General features: G+C 49.4%; 1 protein-coding gene across 1 annotated transcript in view; it reads right to left on the bottom strand.

Annotated features, from left to right (window-relative positions):
- Positions 1-21,287, bottom strand: part of FARP2 (FERM, ARH/RhoGEF and pleckstrin domain protein 2) — a 229,590-nt gene that overhangs the window by 82,074 nt on the left and 126,229 nt on the right. Inside the window, exon 10 of the mRNA XM_065411292.1 lies at positions 16,823-16,918. Coding sequence (XP_065267364.1) covers positions 16,823-16,918 — 96 coding nt within the window. The remainder of the gene's footprint in view (positions 1-16,822; positions 16,919-21,287) is intronic.

The following is a 21,287-nucleotide window of genomic DNA, read 5'->3' as shown; positions in this document are numbered from 1 at the left end:
AGGTGGCTTCAGAGGTACCCACAGCTGCCAACTATATAGGGATAATGTAAGTTAAAACCCAACACCATAAATTACACCTGGAAACAAGCCAAAAGCTGGTGCAGATTGGATGACACAGGTATGATGCGCTCTCTCTGATAGGCACTACTTAACAAGCAGGCATTCCGCACCAAGTGAAGTTTTTAAGTAATCTTAAAATATAGTCCCATGTACAGCATATTATAGTAATTCAATCTTGAAGTGACAAAGGCATGAATAATCATGAGTAAGGTTGCAAGTCTTTCATGGAGGTCACGGAAGTCACGGATTCCGTGACTTTCCGGGACCACCATGACCTCTGCAGCTGCAGCAGCTGGTGCAGCTGACCCCAGGGCCACCTGAGCAGCCCTCCCTCCAGCAGCAGCAGCAGCAGGGGCCTGGGCTGCCCCCAGGGGTGAGCTGGAGCCGGTTTGCACCAGTTCGCACGAACCGGTTGTTAAATTTTGAAGCGGTTTTAGAACCGCTCGTTAACTGGCTTCCCTGCGAGGGAAGCTTTGATGGGCTCCGGCCGGGAAGCTTGTAATTCCTCCTCCCGGCCGCCGGGGGCGCTGCGCTGCAGGAGCCATGTGGGCTGCCTCCTGGCCCTGTTGCTGCTGCTGCTCCTTGGACCTGGCCCTGGGGCTCCTGCTGCTACCCGGTGGGGCTCCTGCTGCTACCCGGTGGGTCCCCAGCTGCTCTGCTAGGCCTGGACTGCGTCCTGATGCTCGGGCTGCTCCCAGCCCCTCTCCCCGTGTGAGTACCCACCACCCTGCCCACAGCCAGCCCCTGTCGCACCCCCTGCCCGCAGCCAGCCCCTTCCGCACCCCCTACCCCCAGCCAGCCCCTGCCCACAGCCAGCCCCTGCCCACAGCCAGCCCCGTTGCACCCCCTGCCCGCAGCCAGCCCCTGCCCACAGCCAGCCCCTGCCCACAGCCAGCCCGTCGCACCCCGTGCCCACAGCCAGCCTCTGCCCGCAGCCAGCCCGTCGCACCACCTGCCCACAGCCAGCCCCCTGGTCGCACCCCGTGCCCACAGCCAGCCCGTCGCACCCCCTGCCCACAGCCAGCCCCTGGCGCACCCCCTGCCTCCAGCTAGCCCTGCCCCACGCCCGTCTGCAGCCAGCCCCATGTCCACTGGTGCCCTGCAGTTCCCAGGGCAGTAACCCTGCACACCTGCTTCAATGAGGGGGGGCAGGGAGCAGCTGGGACCCACACATGTGCACACCCTAGGGTGACCAGACAGCAAGTGTGAAAAATCGGGACAGGGGGTGGGGGGGTAATAGGAGCCTATATAAGAAAAAGACCCAAAAATCGAGACTGTCCCTATAAAATCGGGACATCTGGTCACCCTAGCACACCCCCAGGGAGTGGCGGGGACCCACACATGTGAAACGGAGCTCATTTCTAGTTCAGGCCCATCTTTCTTAAAAAGAACTTTAGGTAAGGTTAACATACATCCATATTTTCCCAGAGATGTCAGGCTTTTTGGTTCTTAAATCGCCATCTGGGCGGAGATTTTAAAATTTAAAAATTCCTCCCGGGAAAATACGGAAGTATGGTAACCCTATTGGTACAAAAAATACATACTGTGGCACATCCCTTAAATCAGAACTTTTTATAGGGAACCGGTTGTTAAGATTTTAGCAGCTCATCACTGGCTTCCCCCCTCAGCAGCAGCAGCAGGGTCACGGGCTTCCCCCACCCTAGCAGCAGGCCCCAGGGTGCCCCCACCCCAGCAGCAGCAGCGACCACCGGAACATCCACCCCAGAGCAGCAGCGTCCACTGGAGCACCCCCCTCCCCCAGCACCTAACATTTAGTCACGGGTATTTTTAGTAAAAGTCATGGACAAGACACTGGTCGTGACATTTTGTTTATTCCCCAGGACCTGTCCATGACTTTTACTAAAAATACCCGTGACTAAATAGTAGCCTTAATCATGAGTTCATCTGCATTCAAAAGGAAAGTGTCACAATCTCATGGCCAAGCACAGAAGACAAAATAAGCACTCTTGGCCACTACTGCTATATGGACATCCAGAAACAGGTGAGAATCTAATAAGCATCTTATGTTGTGAACCTAAGTCACATAAGGCAGGCAAACTTCCTCAACTGAAAGTGCTAATGATATCGCCTCTGCCATTTCTTCTATTTGTTTCCCTAGGACTTTCAGGATCACTTTATTTTTATCTGAATTGAGAGCCCACATAAAACGATTACCTATCTGTAACGGTTGTTCTTCAAGATGCAATGCAGCTGTATATTCAATTTAGGCGGCGCACGCCTAGCACACTGGAGCCAGAGAACTTTGCCTAGCAGTACCTGTAGGGGAGGCGCTCATGCCCTGCGGCCCAACCCCGTCCCAAGGGCAGCGCCACCCCGAACTCCCTCAGTGGCTTTGTACCGAACATCAGAAGTACAGACTCTGATGCAGTGGGGGTGGAGGGTGAGTTGTGGAATACACGTCTGCATCACATCTCAAACAACAGTTACAAGAAGGTAATGATTTTTTCTTCTTTGAGTAGATGCAACCATGTTTTCTACTTAGGTGACTCATAAGTAGTACTCATAGTAGGAGAGAGGTTGGAGTCTATTTAAACAAGGACTACAAGATTGCCTTCCGAAAGTCTGAATCTGATCTGGATGCAGCAGTAATGGTTTATAACAGTATGCACAGATGACCAAGTGGCAGCCCTACAAACGTCCAATATAGGAATGTCACTTAGAAATACCATCAATGTTGCCTAGGGTCTTGTGGAATGAGCATGTATCCTTTGAGGCAGAGTATACAGGAAGTTATCCACCCGGAGATCACCTGTGAACAGACTGCTTAATCCTTAATTTGGTCTGCATATGAAATAAACAAACAAGGTAAGGAGCGGATATGTTTGGTCCTATTGAGATTCAGTCCTATTTTCTCCTATTGAGACAAAGCTAAACATCGTTTGATGTCCAGTGTGTGAAGATGTGAGATGCAGGGAGCTGAGTGCTGAATGCAAAACCCGACATGAAGCTAAGTCAAGAGGTCGGGATGAAAAGGAACAGATACAAGAGGGCAAACCATTAACATGAAGGTTGGAGAACCAACAACATTGCCTCAGCCATGCTGAAGCAATGAGAATGAGCTTGGCATGGTCCAACTTCAGCTTGAGAATGACCTGCAGGATGATCAGAATTGGAGGAAAACCATACAACAGTGCCAATTCCCAGCTCAGGTGAAAAGCATCAGTGAAGGAGCCCAGACTGAGACCCCACCCCTGGGATTAAAAGATCTGACATTTCTTGTCATTTCTAATGACAAGCAGTTTGATTGTTGGGATGCCCAAACTTCAAAAAATGGACTGCAGGATGCTGGGCTTCAGGGACCATTCGTGATTCAAAGAGAAATTTCTGCTGAGGTGATCCACCAGGTGATTCCGGATCCCAGGTAAGAGAATTGGCCAGGGGGGTAACGTTTTCCCCAATGCAAAACTGTCAGAGCCTGATCACCTCCTGACACAGCACCCTGAAGATTGCCAGGTCCCTCCTGTCTGTTCACATAATATATCACGGTGGTATAATCGGTAAGGATGTGCACTGACAAGTCTCTAATGTGATTTCAAAGGGCCTGACGGGCATTGTAGATGCCACAAAGCTCCAGAACATTTATATGCATGGAAACTTCCTGTTCTGACCACAGGCTTTGAACTTTCAGCAACCCTAGATGTGCTCCTCAACCTATTAAGCAGGCATCGGTGACAACATTCCCGGTTGGCGGGGACCAAGCGAAGGGAACACTCTGGCACACATTGCCTTGAACTGTCCATTACCATAAGGAGTCCAGTATTGGCAGAGGAAGTCAGACCTGTCTGTCCAAGGGATGATAACTCAGATGATTGACTGACTTCAGGCACATCTGAAGAGGACATAGGCACAATCTGGAATGTTGGACTACCTGTGTACATGAAGCCATATGGTCTAGCAACCTCAGGCATACTCAGGCTGGGGGTGAGGGTTGAGACTGAAACTCTGGACATAGGTGGCAAATTGCTTGTAGTCATTTGGTTGGCAGAACCAGTCTCAAACCATGTAGAGTCTATCAGGGCCCTAATAAACTTGATTCTTTGAGTTGGAATCAGTGTTGACTTTCCACTGTTTAGGATGAGACCTAGATGAATGAGTAGGTGTAGTGTGACGTGGACATGACAGAGGACTCCCTCTCTGGACTTGCCCTTCAATAACCCATCATCTAAATATGGAAAGATATGAATTCCCCTCTTCCTGAGGTACGCTGCTACCAAAATCATGCACTTGATATACATCTGGGGAGTGGAAGACAGGCCGAAAGGTTGCACAATGTACTGGTAGTGCCAGCCAGACACAATAAATCTGAGGAACTTCCTGTGGCTCAGGAGGATTGCTACGTGGAAATAAGTATCCTGCATTTCCAGAGCATCTAACAGTCATGATTTAAGGTGGGGCGAATACACAGTTGCAGCTACACAAAGACGAACAGCTTTTTATCTAGGCATCACAGAAAAGTTTATACAGGAAATGTAATTAAATATAAAATAGAACGTAAGTATTTTAATACTATCACTATAGTGCATTGCTCACAAAAGGATCTAAAAGGATACAGGTGAGTCTTTTCACACTGTACCATAAAACTTCTCCACTTAAAGTTACAAGTCCTTCTCTGACTCCTTCCAAGAAGCCAGGTGGGTCTTGAGACACCTGCTCTGAAATACTTTGTGATGTTGCAGTCCATATGATTTCATGAAAATATGCTAATGAGTTTGAATATAATGTAACTGGAATATGCTTCATGCAAAAGGTCTCTTGTAAGGTATCATTACAAAGCTAATAATCTACTGAGTGTGGTCATCCTATTTGTATAAATGTATCATTCTTGTATCTGAAACTAGAAATATTAAATATAACTGAGGTCCTACTGTCATTATGCAAAGTGTAGGTCATTAATGGTGGTTTGGAATCTTGATGGCTCCCATCAACTAGGAAAATTGGTTGTAAATGGCTCTGTTTACTTGCAAGCCTTCCTGTAAGTCAAGCCAGGAAGAAAGAAGGCTTGGGGTCTCATAGGACATGTGACCATGTCACCTGGTACTGGAATCCATCTTAAATCTGGTGCTTTTCCATTTAGAAGGAGGGGTGGGGACCCAGATAGACAAAAGATTCCCACCTTGTGCCAAAGCTATGCAAGCGGGTGGAACAGAACAAAGGAGGCTGCAGTCATGAAAAATCCCCTAGCTACCACCTGAGCTGGAACAAGGACTGTACCAGGGGAAAGGATTGGGCCCAGACTAGGAAGGAGTCTAGTCTGTGAAAGAAGCTTATTGGAACATCTCTGAGAGTGAGATTTACCTGTATTCAGTTTCTTAAATGTATTAGGCTTAGACTTGCGTGTTTTGTTTTATTTTGATTGGTTACTTACTTTGTTCTGTCTGTTATTACTTGGAATCACTTAAATCCTATTTTTTATATTTAATAAAATCACTGTTGCTTATTAATTAACCCAGAGTAAGTAATTAATACCTGGGGGAGCAAACAGCTGTGCATCTCTCTCTGTCAGTGTTATAGAGGGCGGACAATTTATGAGTTTATCCTGTATAAGCTTTATACAGAGTAAAACAGATTTATTTGGGGTTTGGATCCCATTGGGAACTGCATGTCTGGATTCTAGAGACAGGAGCACTTCTTAAGCTGTTTTCAGTTAAGTCTGCAGCTTTGGGGTGCATGGTTCAGACCCTGGGTCTGTGTTGGAGCAGACTGGCATGTCTGGCTCAACAAGGCAGGGTTCTGGAGGCCCAAGCTGGCAGAGAAAACGGGCTCAGAGGTAGTCTCAGCACATCAGGTGACAGTTCCAAGGGGGTCTCTGTGACCAAACCCATCACATACTTTATCTTAGGATCTCTACCATCAGGAACCATGCTGAATGAGAGAGAATTCCTGGGATGGAGTAAAAGACAGTTACCTTTTCCGTAACTGGTGTTCTTCGAGATGTGTTACTCATGTCTATTCCACAATAGGTGTACGTGCTTGCCACGTACACCAGTGGCGGAAGTTTTCCCCCTAGCAGTACCTGTAGGGGAACGCCCCTAGCAACCCCTGGAGATAGTCTAAAATGAGCTGGATCGGGGCAGCAACGGGGGAAATGCTCCGCTCAGCTGCCCATCGGGAAACCGAGAGCACTTTGCCAGGAGGTTTTTAAGGTCAGGCTTGACAAAGCCCTGGCTGAGATGATTTAGTTGGGGACTGGTCCTGCTTTCAGCAGGGGGTTGGACTAGATGACCTCCTGAAGTCCCTTCCAACCCTGATATTCTATGATTCTAAGTAGGCTCGACGCCTGCTTTCCAAGAAGATGCGCTGAACCCCCCTCCGAGCATGTCCTTTCCTCCCGGCCTAACCATTGAGCAGCCACGCCATGAGGTGGAGTGCTGCTAGGTTGGGGTGGAGGCGGTGGCCCTGGTCCTGGGAGATCAGATCTAGGTGGGACGGCAATGGCCACGACGGGGTGACCACCACGCTCATGAGGGTCTTGTACCCATGTTGCCTGGGCCATGCCGGTGCAATCAGGAGGACCCGGGCCCAGTCCATCTTTATTTTCTCCAGGACCCTGCCGATCAGAGGGAACGGGGGGAAAGCGTAGAGAAGCTGACCTGACCAGGATAGGCCTTCCCTAGGCCCCCCTGGAGCAGAACCGGGGACACCGGTGGTTCTGCCGAGTCGTGAACAGGTCCACCTGGGGAGTTCCCCACTCTTGGAAAAGTCTGTGCACCACCTCTGGGTGTAGAGACCACTCGTGCTGAGAGAAGAAGTCTCGGCTGAGGCGATCCACCCGAGAATTCCGGACGCCCGGTAGGTGGTAGGCCTGTAGGCAAATGTTGTGGGCTATACAGAAGTCCCACAGCCTGAGGGCTTCCTGGCAGAGGAGCAGGCCCCGCCTTGCCTGTTGATGTAAAACATCAAGGCCATGTTGTCCGTAAGAACCCTGACCACTCTGCCCTCCAGGTGTGAGCGGAAGGCCACGCACGCCAGCCACACCCCCCTGAGTTCCTTGACGTTTATATGAAGGGCAAGGTCCTGCACAGACCACAGACCTTGGGTCTGAACGTCCCCCACATGGGCTCCCCACCCCAGGTCCAAAGCATCGGACACCAGCTCCACCGATGGGGGTCTGCCCCTGAATGGCACCCCGTGGACATTGTTCCCCGGGGAGGACCCCCATTGTAGGGAGGCGATCACTGGCTCGGGCAGAATGAGGACCTTGTCCATCCTGTCTCTGGCCTGGAGGAGGGGATGATGGAGGCCAGAGAGACCATGCAAAATTTGAGCTTTACCATGTACTGGTTCAGGCCTCGCAGGTCCAGAATGGGCCTGAGCCCCCCTTTGGCCTTCGGGATAAGGAAATAGCCGGAGTAGTACCCCTTGCGTTTGAACTCTGCTGGCACCACTTCCACTCCTCCTAAGCTCCTAAGGAACCACCCCACCTCCTGCTTGAGCAGGGCCTCGTGAGAAGGGTCCCCCGGGAGAGACGGGGGCGGAGGGTGGTCGGGAGGGGTAGAGGTAAATTGGAGGGTGTAGCCCCAGGAGATGGTGTTGAGGACCCATTGGTCTGAGGTCAGCCGCGACCACTCCAGGAGAAAAGCACACAACCGGTTGGAGAAGGGAAGCTTTACTGCGGGTGGATCCCTAATGTGAACTGGTAGGTTGCCACCGGGCGTCCCGTCAAATCTGCCGTTTCCCCGCCTGTTTGCCCTTGGAGGACCCAGGCTAGGGAGCAGACCGGGACTGCCTCTGCAGGCGTTTTTTATAGTCCCGCGACTTTTTATAAGGGGGCTCATATTTAGAGTGGGTGGCCTGGGTAGGAGCCTACTGCAACTTAAACTTAGGTCTAGCTGGAGCCGGAACATAGAGGCCAAGTGTCTTAAGCGTAGTGTGGGAATCTTTCAGGCCGTGCAGCTTCACGTCCGTCTGTTCAGCAAACAGAGCCTTGCCATCAAACGGGAGGTCCTGCAAGGAGTTCTGTACCTCACTGGACAGCCCAGATAGAAGGAGGCATGACGCCCTCCTCATGGCCACTGCAGAGGCCATGGACTATGCAGCTGTATCTGCCGCATCTAACGCTGCCTGCAGGGTTGCCCTGGCAACCGCTGTACCCTCCTCCACCAGAGCTTTGAACTCTCCTGGAGGGAGTCCTCGAATTTGGGCAGAATGCCCCACAGATTGAACTCATACCAACCCAGGAGAGCCTGATGGTTCGCCACCTGTAACTGGAAACTCGAGGATGAATAAACTTTTCTCCCAAATAAATCCAGCCTCCTTGAGTCTTTATTTTTCGGAGTAGGGCTGGTTGGCCCTGCCACTCCCTGTGGTTGACCGACTTGACCACCAGGAGTTAGGGGCAGGGCGGGTGTACAGATATTCATGCCCCTTGGCGGGCACAAAGTACTTGCATTCTGCTCTCTTAGAGATGGGGGGCAAGGAAGCCAGGGTTTGCCACAAGGCATTTGAAATTTTTGCCACCCCCTCATAGAATGGAAGGGCCACCCTGCCCGGTACCAAGGTGGACAGGACATTGAAGAGGGAGTCTGAGGGTTCCTCCACCTCCTCGGCCTGAAGGTTGAGGCTTGATGCCACCCTTTTCAATAGTTCCTGGTGGGCTTTAGAGTCCTCCTGCGGAATGGAGGGGCCGTAATCACCTCATCAGGGGAGGGTGAGGAGGCAGAAGATGCACGTCCCACCGATTCCTTTCTCGGGGGCTGGGACAGGAAGGCCGACAGCCGTTCCGAGGCTCCGGCCACTGAGTGAGCCCCCATCGTGGGCTGTGTTGGGGGCCACAGGCCCCATTGGTACCACTGTGCCGGCCACGGAGCCCAGTGCCATTGCACCTGCTGTGGCACTGGCGGAGCAGGCTGTTCAGCCTGACTGGCCTGTCCCATCAATCTACGATTACGAAGGGAGGCCGGGCTGGCGTACAACCTGCCGCTGTCCCTGGACCGGGAAGAGCGGCAGCGGCGGGAACGGTGCCGACCACGAGACCGCGATCCCGATGTGGAGGAACGGTACCACCTGTAGCAGCTGCTCCACAATTGGCTCCGGCGGGCAGATCTGCACCGGCGAGGCGCCGGCGATCGACGCCCAAACTGCGGGAGCAGTGCCGTGACGGGGTCCTGGAGCGAGACGCTGAACGGGAATGGCATCGACGTTCGTGTCGCGACTGGCTACAATAGCCCCTCCGAGAAGAAGACCTTCTGTGTCGTCTGTCTCGACAGGGCCCGCTCCTCGAGGCGGAGCGGTGCCTGAAGCCAGGGCCGGTGCAAGGAAGTTTCGTGCCCTAGGCAAAACTTCCACCTTGTGCCTCCCCTCCCCCCCCCCAGCCCTGCGGCAGCTCCCCGCCCCCCCCCCCCGAGGCACCCCCCCGCCGCCGGTTCCCCCCCCCCCGGGGAGCCGTGCGGCAACTCCCCACCCCAGCTCACCTCTGCTCCGCCTCCTCCCCGAGCACGCCGCCCCCGCTCTAATTCTCCTCCCCTCCCAGGCTTGCGGCACCAAACAGCTGATTGGCACCGCAAGCCTGGGAGGCAGGAGAAATGGAGCGACGACCGCGTGCTCAGGGAGGAGGCGGAACAGAGGTGAGCTGGGGTGGGGAGCTGCCGCACGGCTCCCCGGGGGGGGAGGAATGCTGCCGCAGGGGGGGGTGTCGGGGGGGGGAGCTGCCGCAGGGCTCCCCATCCCAGCTCACCTCTGCTACGCCCCCTCCCCGAGCACGCTGCCCCCGCCGGAAATGACAATAATTGAATGGAGCGGCCGCTAAGCTGGGAGAGGGAGTCTGAGCCGCATGTGTCAGCGCGCCGCCGGCAGCCCAGCCCAGGCACGCTGTAAAAAAAAAATTGGGGGCACCGCTTTTTGGCGCCCCCAAATCTTGGCGCCCTAGGCAACCACCTAGTTTGCCTTAATGGTAGCACCGGTCCTGCCTGGAGCCCCAGTCAGTCAGAACCCAGCCAGACAACGTGGTGGGGGTCGACGGTGACTGGCATGGACTATGCATTGGACGGTCGCTGGGCAGCGAATGGCATCGGGAACATTCCCTCGACCGCGAATGGTACCCAAGCCGGGGGAGACTGCGGAGATCCCAGCGGTGGCTTGCCTCTGGACCGTGGAGCCAGCATTGGTTGTACCCCTGGTACTGGCATGGACATAACGTCCTGGGCTGCTTGCAGGGCCTCTGGCGTGGAGGGCATCCAGACATCCAGGGAAGCCTTCTCCGAATGGGCCGGGCTACTCCGCCTGATCTGAGTCGGAAGCCTGAAGGCCGATGGGGACTGCCCAACATGGGTCTAGCCTCTCCCCTGGTTTTGCTCCGGTGCTGCGGCAGAGAAGGCCTCTCCTTAGCCTTCTTGGCGTGCCCCGCGGATGGGGAGCAGTGCCGACTGGTAGATGGCACCGACAGGTCGCTGCAGGACTCTTGCAGCGATCGCTGAGATGGGTTTTGCCCAGACAGCATAAACAGTCCATGTGCGGATCACTCACTGGCATCGGTTGCCTACAAGTGTCTCACAACTTAAAACGCGGGGCACGGGGCATGCCCCGGCCCGGGCACACTAAACTAAACTAATCTAACTACTTCAACTACAGGTACTACTACACTGAACGAACAAGAGTTCTGGAGGAAAGCTGCAGACAAGCTGGAGCAAAGCAGTTCCGAAGCTCCTTCACTGGTGGCAAGAAGGAACTGAGAGTGGGGGGAGTGCGCACCGCCCCTTATACCGCACCATGGAGGCGCCACTCTAAAGGTCGCTGGGGCACTCCCCTACAGGTACTGCTAGGGGAAAAACTTCTGGCACCACGGGGCGAGCACACGCACTTATTGTAGAATACACATGAGCAATCACTCGAAGAAGATGCCCTGTTTCTGAGTGATCTTCTACATAACTAGACTCAGAGTCTTCAAATCAACTGAGAACCATAACTGTCTGAGGTAGCTGATGCTATCAACATTGTTACTAAAAGGTGTATTGAAAGTTTGTCTCTCCTGAGCTTGGAGAGCACCCTTAATTTCTCAAACATGAGGGACACATCCCTGGGGGGAGGAGGCATGAATACCACGGTGGGACAGAGAGGTGTGGAACAGTGACAATACAAGTTTCCCCCGTGACAGGGTTGAAAGGATTTAAGATTGGTTTTGTTTTCCTGGAGAAGGCTCAGCTATCAAGAGTTTGTGAAATGCTGCCTATGGCCAGAGGTATTGCAGAAGATGACGTACATAAATTTCTCAGTGCCAGGAGCAGAAGGCAGGTAAATCTTTCTGATCAGATGAGGGACTCACAAATCACAGTGAACTCCACTGGAAGACCCAAAAACTATTTGTGATGGTCCATCACCAAGCAACTCAGCCTTTCTGCAATCTTGTTTTCCTTTTCTGCTGAGTGACAATAAGAAATGTCTTACAATGGACTGCACACTCATACTAATGGGGTTCCCCAACACAGGAGACATGCTCATCTTACTTCCTGCTTGTTTATGCAGAACATGATATCCATACTGATTGTTTGAATCAGGACAACCTACTTTCATATCAGCTCCCTGAAGGTCCTTTGCACACTCAGAATTACCGTCTTTCAAAACATTTATATACAATTGCTATGCTTGTAGAAACTAAATGCTCTGGGCTGAAGTCTCTACACACTGGCTCTTCAACCCAGTGCATGATTCATCTAGGATCACAACAATTAAACCCACGTACTAATATCCTGCAGCAGTCCAATTAGGTATATAATTCAGTAAATTAAAAAAAAAAGGACTGGCATTTATATGAATATCTAAAGTTATATTAGTTAGGATAAAAATTATGAGGTTCATCAATCTTCATGCTTCAGGATATACGCTCACCATGAAAAAGAGTTATGAAAAAGTCCCCCTATGTGGAACAGAACTGCAAACTTAGGTGCATTATTTTGCTTTTTTTCACATTCCTCTGAAGCATCTGGCATTGGTCACTGTTAGTGACAGGATAATGGACTAGATGAACCACTGATCTGTTTCAGTTTGACACTTGGATTATTTTTGCTTCTTTGTTCAGATACATTGAGAAGTACTCAAAATCTATCCACAAAAATGTTAGATTTAACTCTCAAGTGACAGCAAAAAATGGTTACCTACCTTTCATAACTGTTGTTCTTCGAGATGTGTTGCTCATGTCTATTCCATTCTAGGTGTGTGCACGCCCACGTGCACAGTTGTCAGAGACTTTTGCGTTAGCAGTATCCGTAGGGTCAGCCCCCTTGAGCGCCGCACTCATGCGTTGGTATATCAGGTGCCGCTGGCCCTATGCCCTCTCAGCTCCTTCTTGCCGGCAACTCTGACAGAGGGGCAGGAGGGCAGGTAATGGAATGGACATGAGCAACACATCTCGAAGAACAACAGTAATGAAAGGTAGGTAACCATTTTTTCTTCTTCAAGCGCTTGCTCATGTTGATTCCATTCTAGGTGACTCACAAGCAGTATCCCTGGAGGTGGGCTCGGAGTTCACAGACGTGCGGATTGTAACACCGCTCTACCAAAGCCAGCGTTGTCTCGTGCTTGCTGGATAAGCACATAGTGAAACGTGAACATATGGATGGACGACCAGGTGGCGGCCCTGCAGATATCAGAAATTGGCACATGGGCCAGGAAGGCCGCCGCTGAGGCTTGTGCTCTAGTTGAGTGGACAGTTACGATCTCTGGTGGAGGCACCTTTGCCTGATCATAACAGAATCGGATACAGGCGGTGAGCCAAGATAAAATTCTCTGGGTGGACACTGGCTGACCTTTCATCCTATCTACCACCGTGACAAACAACCGCATTGACTTGCTAAATGGCTTGGTCCTTTCGATATAGAAGGCTAGCACTCTTCTGATATCCAGGGAATGCAACCTACATTCCTCCTCAGACTTATGAGGCTTTGGGAAGACTACTGGCAAGAATATGTTCTGGCTCATGTGAAAATGCAAAACCACCTTGGGCAGGAAAGCCAGATGTGGCTGCAGTTGAACCTTGAAGGGAACAGAACACCAAGGGCTCAAAGGGGGCTTTCATGAGCCACGCGAGCACCAGATTCCAGGCTCACGGAGGGACTGGGTCCCGGACTTCGGGGTAGACGGTCATGTTATGAGCGAAGACCAACCTGCCCTGGAATGGAGGGTGAAAGGCTGATATAGCGGCCAAGTGGACCTTAACTGATGAAAGGGACAAACCCTGGACCTTCAGGTACATAAGGTAGTCCAGGATTAACTGCAGCAAGGCCGGCTCAAGCCTAACCTCTTGGGCCAAGGCCCAGCACGTGAATCGTTTCCATTTGGCCAGACAGATCGCTCTAGTGGAGGGCTTTCTACTACCCTGTAGGACCTGCTGGACTCGAGCCGAGCATTCCTGCTCCTCAGCAGTTAACCACGGAGCAACCAAACTGTGAGGTGCAGAACCGCCAGATTTGGGTGCAGGAGCCGGCTGTGATTCTATGACAGAAGATCTGGCCAGAGGGGCAACTGCATCTGGGTCGTCAGGTTTTTTAAAATGTTTATCATTTTCGGTGCTTTCCTTTGGATTCTTTTCAGTTTGTCCACATATTTCCTAAAGTGTGGTGCCCAGAATTGGACACCGTACTCCAGCTGAGGCCTCACCAGTGCCAAGTAGAGTGGAACAATGACTTCCCATGTCTTACATACAACACTCCTTTTAATACATCCCAGAATATTAGCCTTTTTTTTTTTTTTTTTTTTTTTTGCAACGGCATCACATTGTTCACTCATATTCAATTTGTGATGCACGATAACCCCAGAACCTTTTCAGCAGTACTACCATCTAGCCAGTTAGTCCCCATTTTGTAGTTGTGCATTTGATTTTTTCTTCTTAAGTGAAGTACTTGCTGGATGCCATGGCTACAGTACTTTGACTTATCCTTACCGAATTTCATCTTGTTGAATTCAGACCAACTCTCCAATTTGTCAAGGTCAGTTTGAATTCTAATCCTGTCCCCCAAAGTGTTTGCATCCTCTCCCAGCAGGGTGTCATCCACAAATTTTGTAAGTATACTGTCCACTCCCTTATCCAAGTCATCAGTAAAAATACTGAACAGTACTAGACCCAGGACTGACCACCAAATACATCCTCTTAGTTTTACAGCCGACCATTGATAACTACTTTTTGAGTACGGTCTTTCAACCAGTTGTGCACCCACTTTACAGTAATTTCATTTAGACTATATTTCCTTAGTTTGTTCATGTGGGACTATGTCTAAACACTTACTAAAATCAAGATAATACCACATTTACTGCTCCTTCCCTCCTGTGGTGCCTACGCCAGTAACCTCATCAAAGAAGAAAATTAAGTTGATTTGGCATGATTTGTTCTTGACAAATCCATGCTGGCTATTCCTTATAACTATTATCTTCTACGTGCTTACAAATTGATTGTTTAATAATTTGTTCCAGTATCTTTCTATGTATTGAAGTTAGGCTGACTGGTCAATAATTTCCCGAGTTGTCTTTGTTCCCCTTTTTTAAGATAGATACGTTAGCCCTTTTCCAGCCCTCTGGGACCACACCCTGAGTTCTCAAAAGGTAATTGCTAACAGTTTAAAATTGCTTTAGCTAGTTCTTTAAGTACCCTAGGATGAATTTATAATATAATAATATATAGAGAGATATACCTATCTCATAGAACTGGAAGGGACCCTGAAAGGTCATCGAGTCCAGCCCTGCCTTCACTAGCAGGACCAAGTACTGATTTTGCCCCAGATTCCTAAGTGGCCCCCTCAAGGATTGAACTCACAACCCTGGGTTTAGCAAGCCAATGCTCAAACCACTGAGCTATCCCTCCCCCCTGCCACATACATCTAACTTATCAGAATATTGTTTAACCTTTCCCTATTTTGGCTTCCACTCCTTCCCCCTTGTCATTAATATTGTTTTGAGTATGTGGTTACCATTAAACTTTTTAGTGAAGACTGAAGCAAAAGAGGTATTAAACAACTCAGCCTTACTGATGTCATCAGTTATTAGCTCTCCTTCCCCACTAAGTAGAGGGCCTACACTTCCCTTAGTCTTTCCCTTGCTTCTAACATGTTTAAAGAACCTCTTCTTATTGCCTTTTATGTTCCTTGCTAAGTATAACTCATTTTGTGCCTTAGTCTTTCTGATTTTGTCCCTACATGTTCGTGTTATTCTTTGGTACTCCTCCTCAGCAATTTATCCATGTTTCCACTTTTTATAGGAGTCCTTTTTGACTTTCAGGTCATTAAAGAGCTCCTGATAGAGCCATATTGGCTTCTTAGTAGTCTTCCTATCTTTCCTTTGCATCAAAATAGTTTGCAGTTGTGCGTTAAATATTGTCTCCTTGAGAAACTGCCAGCTATCCTGGACTCCTTTATCACTTAGATTTTCTTCCCAGTTCTCTGAGTTTGTTAAAGTCTGCTTTTTTGAAGTCCATTGTTCTTATTCTGCTGCTCTCACTCCTCCCTTTTCTTAGGATCATGATATCTATTATTTCATGATCATTTTCACCCATACGTTCTTCCACTTTCAGATTTACTACTAATTCCTTCGTCTTGGTCAGAATCAAGTCTCAAATGACCGTTTCCCTGGTTACTTCCTCCACTTTCTAAAACACAAAGTTGTCCCTGGTACATTCCAAGAACTTGTTGGAAATGTATTTTGCCATACTACTTTTCGAACAGATGTCTGGGTAGTTAAAGTCTCCCATTACTACCAGGTCTCCAGTTTTGGATATTTCTGTTCATTCCCTTCCATGAAAAACCTACAGAAGGAAAAAGTTTACTGCAAAAATTTAGTGGGCTGAAAATTGGGATAAACATGCCCCATTCTCCCCTTGCATATGTGATTAGCAATGGGGTGCAGATGCACAGTCTATAATCTGGCAACCATGTGGAGCCCAGGAATCTGAAGCAAATTCTGGCCCCAAACCCTACAGATCTCCAAACATCTGCTGCAGGAGTGCCTGCTCTTTTATGAACCTCTCATACCCTTAACTCCAGCAATGGGCAGCATGACTCACACAGCTGCCATAACTGCATTCTACATGACACCCAGAGGTACATTAAAGCCACAGAAAGAAACTAGCAGCAAGCTGAAACAAGCAGCATTAGCTCCCAAGTGGCAATTTGCCCCATAATTGAGCTCCAAAGTTCTGGGCTCATGGTGTATAGAGTGTCTGCTCAGAAATTCCGACCCCTTATGGCTGGCCATGCCTTCTTCAGTCTTGCATATTTGACAACACGTCACTATAAACAGGATTGACCAGCACTTCACAGTTGGTGGTAGGCCTGCCTAATAGCCTCTCATCCTTGTCACCCAATCCAAACAGACCTCTTTTGTGAACTTTTGTTTTTCTCCCCACCATGCAGCAAAGGGAGCATATGGCCCCAAAATACTAGTTTTAGCTGTAGGCAAATTTACATATGAAACACCAGTACTATAAGCAACATTCCTATTAAAAAGAAAATACACAGGAATTACATACTGAACAATTTACTCATAACTGTCGTTACTATTTGATATTTTAAAATACACATGCTTATGTCTAATGAGGGCCAAGACAGATATAGGAAGTGGAAAGCCTTAGAAGAGCAAGGTAGGGACATTGAGGAGGTGGGGGAGACCTTTACTACAATAACTGAAGGATGAAGCCAAAAAGTATCCTTTAGGGCATTTTAAAAAAATCCACTTGCTTTACAAAATTATAGACTTAAGTATTTCTACTAACATTTAGAAGACTTGTTTCAAACAGTGCCATGGCTATAGGTATGGCTAGACTTACATGGACTTCTGGGTGTAGCTTGATAAGAAACCTTTTTCTCTTGAAGCTTAATTTACGGACCTTAGACCAGTTGAAGGTGTTGATTTTTGTGGTACCCTAAATGAAAAACAAAATTATTTATGGCTAGCAAGAAATGTTTACAGTCAAGTTGTATCTTGAACAGTAACAAATGTCCCTCCTTGCCCCCACAATTCATTGTATTCAAATCTATTTTCAATTTATTCCTTCGATCAGTCTTTATCTGCTTTGCAATATCATTCATAGATTAATAGAAAACATAGGGTCTTCAAGCAGATATTGAAGGACAATATCAGGTACTCTGTGGTATATACAAGTTTTAGATAGGTATTTTTGTTTTTTTGTAAACTTTCCGTTGTTCATTCTACCCAAGGGTAGCTCTACAAAATCCAATTTAACTGCTCACCTGGGTTGAGTTTCCCAGGTGTCATCAATATCTGCAGAAGTTACTCATCTTGTGCAGTAACGATGGTTCTTCGAGATGTGTCCCCCTATGAGTGCTCCACCATAGGTGTGTCTAAGTCCCTGCACTGCTGATCGGAGAACTTAAGTAGCAGTGCCCATTGGGCCCGCACATGTACTGTCTCTCCTCGTGCTGTGTCACGAGGCTAGCCAGCGCACACAGGCTAATCGTCCTCAGTGCCTTCTCTACCACAGCGTCATAAACGAGAACTCAGAACTAGAGGGGAGGAGAGCAGGTTGTGGAGCACCCATAGGGGGACACATCTTGAAGAACCATTGTTACTGCACAAGGTGAGTAACTTCTTCTTTGAGTAGCATTCCTATGGGTGCTCCACTTTAGGTGACTCCCGAGCAGTAGTTACAGATGACAGTACTGTGAAGGCGAAGATGGCATCGGAGATGGAGTCCCCAGTGATCGCATAGTGTTCTGCGAAAGTGTGGACTGAAGCCCATGTCCCCACTCTGCAGATCTCTGTGATGGGACATCCTTGAAGAAGGCGACAGATGAGGAGATCAATCTTGTGGAATGTAAACAGATTCGGGGGTGGGGAGGGAGGAGATCACGTTAAGAATTTGGTAGCACTGTCTGATGCAATTCAAGACTCACTTAAGAGAGTCTTTGGGCTGATATTGCTGAGCCCTTGGATCTTTCCACCACAGAGGTGAAAAGTCTAGGGGACTTCCTGAAGGCCTTTGTCCTATCAAGGTAGAAGGCCATGGCTCTCCTGACATCTAGGGTATGTAGTATAACCTCCCTATTGTCTTGGTGAGGCTTGGTGTAGAAGACTGGAAAGTGAATTGATTGATTCATGTGAAACAGGGAGGTTACCCTAGGGATGAATTTTGGATGTAGCCTGAGTATAACCTTGTCTGGAAAGAATACTGTGTAAGGGAGATATGCCATCAGAGCTGCTATCTCTCCTACCCTTCTGGCTGAGATAATTGCTATTAGGAAGGCCGTTTTCACTGATAGGTATGTTAGCGAACAGGTGGCCATTGGTTCAAAGAGGGGGCCTAGTCAGCACTTTCAGAACCAGGTTTAGGGAATCGAGGTTAAGGGAAGAGGTTGATACCACCCTTAAGGAATCTTTTAGTGGTTGGGTGCGACAGCACCAATAAAAGGCTGTAATAGCTGATAGATGGACCCTAAGAGAGCTTAGGAATAATCCTGACTTTTTAAGGGTCAGAACATAGGACTAGAATATGTGGAAGAGTTAATGATGTTGGAGAGATTTGTTGGGAAATGAACCAAATCTGAAACCTGGACCATTTCTGACAGTAAGTACGTTGTGTGGTGGACTTTCTACTGTGTAAATAGAACCTCCTCTACTTCCTTTGAGCATGAACTTTCTAGGTGCTGGACCCAAGCAGGAGCCTGCGAAAGGAGGTGTAGATAGGTCGGGAGAGAGATCAGCGGGCACATCACAAGCTGTATCAGGTAAGGATACCAGGTCTGCTTCAGCCAAGTAGGAGCAATCAGGATGACGTGAGCTCCATCCCTGTTTATTTTTAACAGGAGCTTCAGCAGAAGAGGAAACTAAGGAAAGGTGGAAAGAAGGTCCTTGTCCCAGGGGAGAAGAAGAGCATCGCCCAGAGACTGCTGTCCCATCTCCACCCTGGAGCAGTAGCATCGACACTTCTTGTTCTGGTGAATGGCGAACAAGTCTATGGATGGTGTTCCCCATCGTGTGAACAGGTTGTAGAGTACTGATGAGTGCATCTCCCACTCATTATTTTGTGGGAATTTGCAACTGAGGTTGTCCACTATCAAGTTCTGCGTGCCCGGGAGGTAAGCCACGGGATAATGTGATGTTGTGAGAGATGCACGAGTTCTATAGTCTCACAGCCTCCATGCATAGGGAGGACGACCTGGCCCCCGGCGACGCTTGATGTAATATATGCAGGCTATGTTGTCTGTTAGGATCTTTGCATGTGATCCTGCGATCAGCAGAAGAAAATAGGTGCAGGCATTCCTGACCGCTCTCAGTTTGAGGAGATTGAAGTGTAGAGACATCTCCGTATGTGACCATTTGCCTTGTGTCATTAGGCCATTTAAATGTGCTCCCCACCCTATGAGTGGTGAGTTGGTGGTAAGAAAGAATGATGGTGACACGTATGAGAAGGGGATCCTTTTGCACACATTGGTTGGGTCCTTCCACCAGTTTAAGGAATTTTTGAGCCTGGTGGGTAGTGACAGGTTTGTCCAGCCTGTCCCTGTTTGGTCTGTAAACTGAACTAAACCATAATTGGAGGCATCACATGTGGAATTTGGCGTGTGGTATCACCACAATGCCTGCTGCCATGTGTCCAAAGAGTTGGAGGCAGAGTCAGGGCAGTATCTGTGGACTGTACTGAATGGTGTTTAGGAGTGAAGCCAGGGATAGGAACCTATGCTGAGGTAGGAGGGCTTTTGCCTGTATGGCGCTGTGACAGGGTGTGCATACCCCGCACTAGGAGAGAAAGGTTTAATCCCACACTATGGGCGGAGGAAGTTCCACCCCTCGGACCGTGCTGAGCATGCGCCAACTGCTGTGCTACTATAAAGATGAGCAGCTCAGCTCAGTCTGGGCTAGTCACTGAGGAGGAATCACGATTGGTGGAGGCTCCAGGCCAGGAGTTGCTACAGCCCCTAACTGCGAGAGCCAGAGATCCCAGGGACTACACCAGAGACGTGCTACCTACACCCGATTGGCAGGAGTCAGAATTCCAGGGAGCTACCCACACCAGGGAACCCGGAGACCCCACAATACACAGTCTACAGCTTCAGGAAACACAGTAGGAAGTGGCCCAGGGAGGCGGAATGAGTGGTATCTCCCACCCATGTAAAGTCAGCGTGTTGCGGTAGGATCCCCGCTGACTGGGTGGTGAACACACTCACCGCTGACAGGGCCCTGGGCTGGGACCTGGTGGAGTTGGGTGGGCTGGGATCCCCCTAGCCCAGTCGCCACCCACCCCGGATCTGGCCATGGATGGTTGCGTCAGTTGTGGAAAGTGGTCTCGCGGCGCCTCAATCTGCCCGTCAAAAGGGGTATTTATATGCAGGTGGTTGGGACAAGGTTTGCAGACCAGACAGTTTGCACTTCAGGAATTTCCCTTTCTTCCTCTGTGGTTCTTAATGGTGCTGAGGTTAATATTGAGCCACATATGGTCTGTGTTGAGACTGGGGACTAAAACACCTCTTTTACCCCAGTGTACAGATTCCCAGCAACCTCAGGGTAGCCCTGGAATCCTTCAGGGTATGAAGGGAGGCATTGGTCTTTTTGGCGAAGAGCTTCGTACCCTCAAAAGGAAGATTTTCCACTATGGACTGCACCTCTTTCGGGAATCCTGATAAGTGGAGCCATGATGCTCGTTGCATCACCATCGCTGTGGAGATGGACCTATCTGCCGTGTTGGTGGCATCGAGGGCCGATTGTAGTGATGTTTTTGCTACTAACTGTCCCTCTTCTATGATGGCTTTAAAGTATTGCCGATGTCCCTTGGCCAGTTTGTCAATAAAGTCGTTAAGTTTGTAAATGGTTAGCCCGCACACTCTGTCTAGCCAGTGGTGCAGCATGAAGAGAGACAATGCATGTGTGGGCCCAACGGACACAGCTACCAAAGTTCTCTAATCAGCAGCACAGGGACGAAGACACACCTACAGTGGAGCACCCATAGGGCCATATGAGCAAATGCTGAAGGAACTGGGTATGTTTAATTTGGAAAAAGAGGAGATTAAGGCGGGACATGATAGCGGTCTTCAAATACTTGAAAAGCTGCCATAATAAAAGATGGAGAAAGGTGGTTCTCTCTTGCCACAGAGGGCAGCACAAGAGGCAATGGGTTCAAACTACAGTATAGCAGATGTAGATTAAATCTCAGGGAAAACTTCCTAACTGTAAGAACAGTTGAACAATGGAACAGACTGCCAAGGGAGGTTGTAGAAGCTCCTTCACTGGAAGTTTTCAAAAGGAGGCTGGATAGCCATCTGTCTTGGATGGTTTAG

Source organism: Emys orbicularis, chromosome 9 (assembly GCF_028017835.1).
Source record: "Emys orbicularis isolate rEmyOrb1 chromosome 9, rEmyOrb1.hap1, whole genome shotgun sequence".
NCBI lineage: Eukaryota > Metazoa > Chordata > Testudines > Emydidae > Emys > Emys orbicularis.
The sequence above is the reverse complement of the archived record's forward strand: the minus strand, read 5'-3'. Positions and strand labels throughout refer to the sequence as shown.